This window comes from Cucurbita moschata, unplaced genomic scaffold, assembly GCF_002738365.1.
Source record: "Cucurbita moschata cultivar Rifu unplaced genomic scaffold, Cmos_1.0 Cmo_Scf00054, whole genome shotgun sequence".
Taxonomy (NCBI): domain Eukaryota; kingdom Viridiplantae; phylum Streptophyta; class Magnoliopsida; order Cucurbitales; family Cucurbitaceae; genus Cucurbita; species Cucurbita moschata.
The window spans coordinates 1,252,683-1,256,892 of NW_019268570.1; the positions used below are offsets into that span (position 1 = coordinate 1,252,683).

General features: G+C 37.0%; 1 protein-coding gene across 1 annotated transcript in view; it reads left to right on the plus strand.

Annotated features, from left to right (window-relative positions):
* Nucleotides 1–2,955: 2,955 nt before the first annotated feature.
* Nucleotides 2,956–4,210, plus strand: part of LOC111436470 (cytochrome c) — a 4,578-nt gene continuing 3,323 nt past the window's right edge. Inside the window, exon 1 of the mRNA XM_023074268.1 lies at nucleotides 2,956–3,180. Within this exon, the coding sequence (XP_022930036.1) occupies nucleotides 3,069–3,180 (112 nt within the window). The 5' untranslated portion in view covers nucleotides 2,956–3,068. The remainder of the gene's footprint in view (nucleotides 3,181–4,210) is intronic.

Sequence of the window (4,210 nt, forward strand, 5' to 3'; positions counted from 1 at the left end):
AAAAAAAAAAAAAAAAAAAAAAAAAAAAAAAAAAAAAAAAAAAACTTAAACATATTTTTTATATAATATATTTATTGAAATTTAAATCAAAATTTAATTGTGAAAAATTGTTTTAATTTTTGATTTAATGAAAAGAAATTAACAACAATTAATATTTTAATTTAAAATTAACACATGCAAGTAATTAGAGAACTAAACAGATATTATTTGTTTAAAATTTCGAGGGGTCTAGTTTTAGAACATTTTTGTCGCTTGCACAATTTATTTATAAATTTAAAAACCCTATTTCGGTCTAGGGTGGACTTTCGCATATAGTTTTTATAATTAGTTCAAACGGACACTTATCCGATCAACTTTTTCAAATAAAATTAATGTGTTTGTGTCATCGGAAAGAAACGATTTAAACGAGATACCATCTTTGGAAAGGATTTCCACAATTTCCAACACATTTGCTAGGGTCATATGCACCCAGGTAGTCAGAGGTCGCACTGCAGCTACCATTGCTAGCCACGAAAGAAGACCAAAATTGATCTATGCTTCACCCATTTACCCAAGTCACGCCTTTGCCCTTTTTTTTTTTTTTTGCATGTCCAATGCTACTAAGTCAGTTTTTGAAGGGCTTAAAACATACGCCTTCTCGTAGATTTGTATTTAACGCACTCTATTGGGTGTAAAATAGCTTCATTTCTCCATTTAATTCAACTTTATAAGACTATAATTTTGATGAAAAATCAATTGTGACATTTCCATCTCCAATTAGATAATGAGACCGCCATCAATTCACGTTGATACTTTGTAACAAATGCATCGAATTCTTCAGCCCAACTATGACACTCAAAATGGTTTTGGTATTGGTCCTAATCTTAATAGGATGGATTTCTCTTACACAAAACTCTGCATTGCTCGCCCTCTGACCTAATGTACCTTCTATTTATTTAAGAAAGCATGAAGTATATGACTCTTTGTATTCACTTGGAGAGCCACATCTTGAAGATTTGTCATATATCATAGAGAGTTTCATGAAAGTTACAAAACTACCAAAGTTTCGGTCTGAGCGGGAACCATTAGTGATAATTTTTTCTCCCAGAGCATTGTAATCATAAGACGCTTTGATGAATGGACCTCGTGATGTTCTTCCAAAGTTGTTACCTCCATGATACATGTAATAATATTAAACACGTCACTAGATTGAAAAAATCTTGCCATAGCAAATGCTACATCTTCTGCAGTAATTTTTAGTAAACATCTTTGGACTCTTAGGATGGTTAGGAGCAAAGCAATCACAATAGAATCCATTTTACATGATCTATGGAATGTCAATATTGAGAGATTAAGCCATTTGAGCACACCAATATCATTATGCTTACTCCATAAGAAGGTGTCATCACCTTTCCATACTCATTCTCTATTTGAGCTAAGATTATTGACCCTCCATGTGATGAAAGAGGGTGACTTGTTTACACATATTCTCTATTGGTGTGAAAGTTTGTGTTTCATTCGTGTACACTTGGTTGTTAGTTCGTAGTTGGATTCCCGATATATTGTGCAATCATAGAGGAAGTCCTCCATAGTTCCACTCGCCACACACGTAAGGACCAATCCACGTGACAACGTAAAGTTGAGCATCTTGATAACATCTCTAGATCTTAATATTGGGGCTACTTACTGAGAAATACCAAACCACGTTTATTATTTTTCTTGGCAAAGATAAGACTCCCATATACGAATGACAATGTCAGTTGTAGAGGTCGTGAAAAAATAGCCTAAGGAAATGTTTAAAATTTTACGTCAAATGCATGAATGAAATACTCGACTGATATGAGAAATAAGGAGGAGGTAGGCATAAACATGAGGTATCCCGAGGTTGCCGAGAGAGAACGAACTTAACCGAGACTCAGGTTAAGCTCCGTCTCGGAACCTTGTGGGGTTAGGAGTAAAGCATCCCGAGGTTGACGCATCTTGTTGGGCGTGAAGAAACATTGGGAACCAAAATAGCTTTCTTCGAAGCCGTTTCTTGTCCCGTCCCCCCGCCCCGGCATAGCGCTTCGCTTTCGGGGATTCGGAAGAATACACACACTTCTCCCTTCTTCATTGATCTGGAGGAAAAGGAACCGTCTACCTGTTGGGAAGCTAGACATTAAGTAAGTGGCTTGATGAGGATAACTAAGCTGACACGTCGGAGTTGGCTGCTGGCACAACTGGGTGGTGCCTTACCGCACCGAAGGTGAACGCGCGGTAGCTTTCGTGGTGGTGCTTCAGGATTCCAATGTACTGCACCCAAGATCAGAACGAGCTTACCGGCGGACCATTGCCGTCCCATTCTTGAGTGAGCTGGAGCGCAGCCATCTTAGCCACTGAACTAGCTAGAAGCTATTGCTTCGGGTCGAAGCACTAAAAGAAAAGGACCAGGAAACACGGCGGTATAGGAACCACGGGACCCCACCACTAGTCTAGTAAAGGGAAAACAAAAGTGCGCTCCTGCACACCAGCTGAAAAAGCCCTGTACCCTTTGAATGAATAATAAAGTCAGCTTCATAGTTCCAACCTAGATAAGGCTTTTTGATGCCCTTTTTTTAGGTTGGGTTACTGGATACGGGATCCTCGTAGTAGGCTGGAACAACATCCAGCCGAGAGAGAACGAGCTTGCCGGCGGACCATTGCCGTCAAGCTCAGGACGGAGCTTAACCTAAGAAGGATTTTTTTGTCTTTTTCTTTTTTTGGGTTTAAAAATAATTAAATTTGATGTAAGAATCAATGGTGGAAATTTAGGCCACGCGTCCTTTTGAAAGAAAAAAAGAAAAAAAGTGAATAAAAAGAAATTAAAAAAGGAGCGCAGACAATTATTACCAGACATTGTGAAACATGCGGTGAGGGGTGGGTGTTGCGCCGACTTAAAAGCCAAAAAGAAAATAGAAAAATGAAATAAAGGGAACTGTGAAAAGACAAAAAAGACCCTAAGCGGTGCGTTGCTATAAATCAAAGCAAAATACAAAGAATGGTTTCTTCATCCTTCGTGAAACTCTGCGAACCCTAGCTCTCAGATCTGAACGCAACCTCATTCCAACGCCATGGCGAGCTTTGACGAAGCCCCTCCCGGCAATTCCAAAGCTGGAGAGAAGATCTTCAAGACCAAATGCGCTCAGTGCCACACTGTCGACAAAGGAGCTGGTCATAAGCAAGGTCCTTCTTTCTCTTACTCCATTAGGCTCTTCTTATTCATATGTAAGAATTTCTTTGCGATTGGAGATCGTTTGGTCTCTGTTGGTAATATGAACGAATCCAACCGTCTTCGGGGATCGTGACGCTGGTTTGAGCTAGCTTGAACCGATCTGATTGTTCTCTCTCTCTTTCTCTCCCCTCCCCAGCGCACTAGGTTTATAATAGTTAGTATCGGCCTTGATAAACACTTTTCGTGGAATCTCGATTGTTCTTGTCCGAGAAGGAAACCCCTGAAGGCATATATATATATATATATATTTTTTTTTTTTCTTTTTTCTTTTTTGGTTATTTGATTTGATGAAACGAATTTTAACATTTAGAAACGTAAACTATTATAGAAGCAATTACTAATATATCATATTTATATCTTTTTAAGTTGTGGTTTTTTAGAAATTGTTATCATCTATTAACTTGGTATGATAAGGTGGTATGTTTTTGTTTGATGTGATAGACATTGTTCAATATAAATTCTGATCGAGGTTAACGTTTAAATCTACATTTATCTGTGTCCATTTTTTGTATATTTGCTATTGTGGTTCTAGCTGCTATTCTTGTTATCTTATTTGTTATGATGATCAAGTTTTAACATCTCAACCTGGATGAAAATGTTGGGGTCTCAATTTAACAGAGATAAATGACCATTGAAGTATCGACTAAATGTCGGATGTAAATTTCTGGCTAAGTTACAAACAATGAATTCTAAAGAAAAAAAAAACATCGTGGAAATCAACATTTTTGAACTTTTAAAACAAGTTAAAATGACTATTTGACATTTTTTTTCCTCTTTTTCTCTTTTTTTTTATTATAAATTTTTATGTTTCATGGTTTTTTTTTAAAATTGTATAATGGAAATGATGAATCACCCCTTTTGTTGATGTCAAATCCATGGATGTGGAAATATCGATGGAAATGTTGAGTCGATGGAAATTTAGTTTACTGATAATGATTATATTTGACACTTTTAATTGGAGTAGAATTTGATCTCACCCCC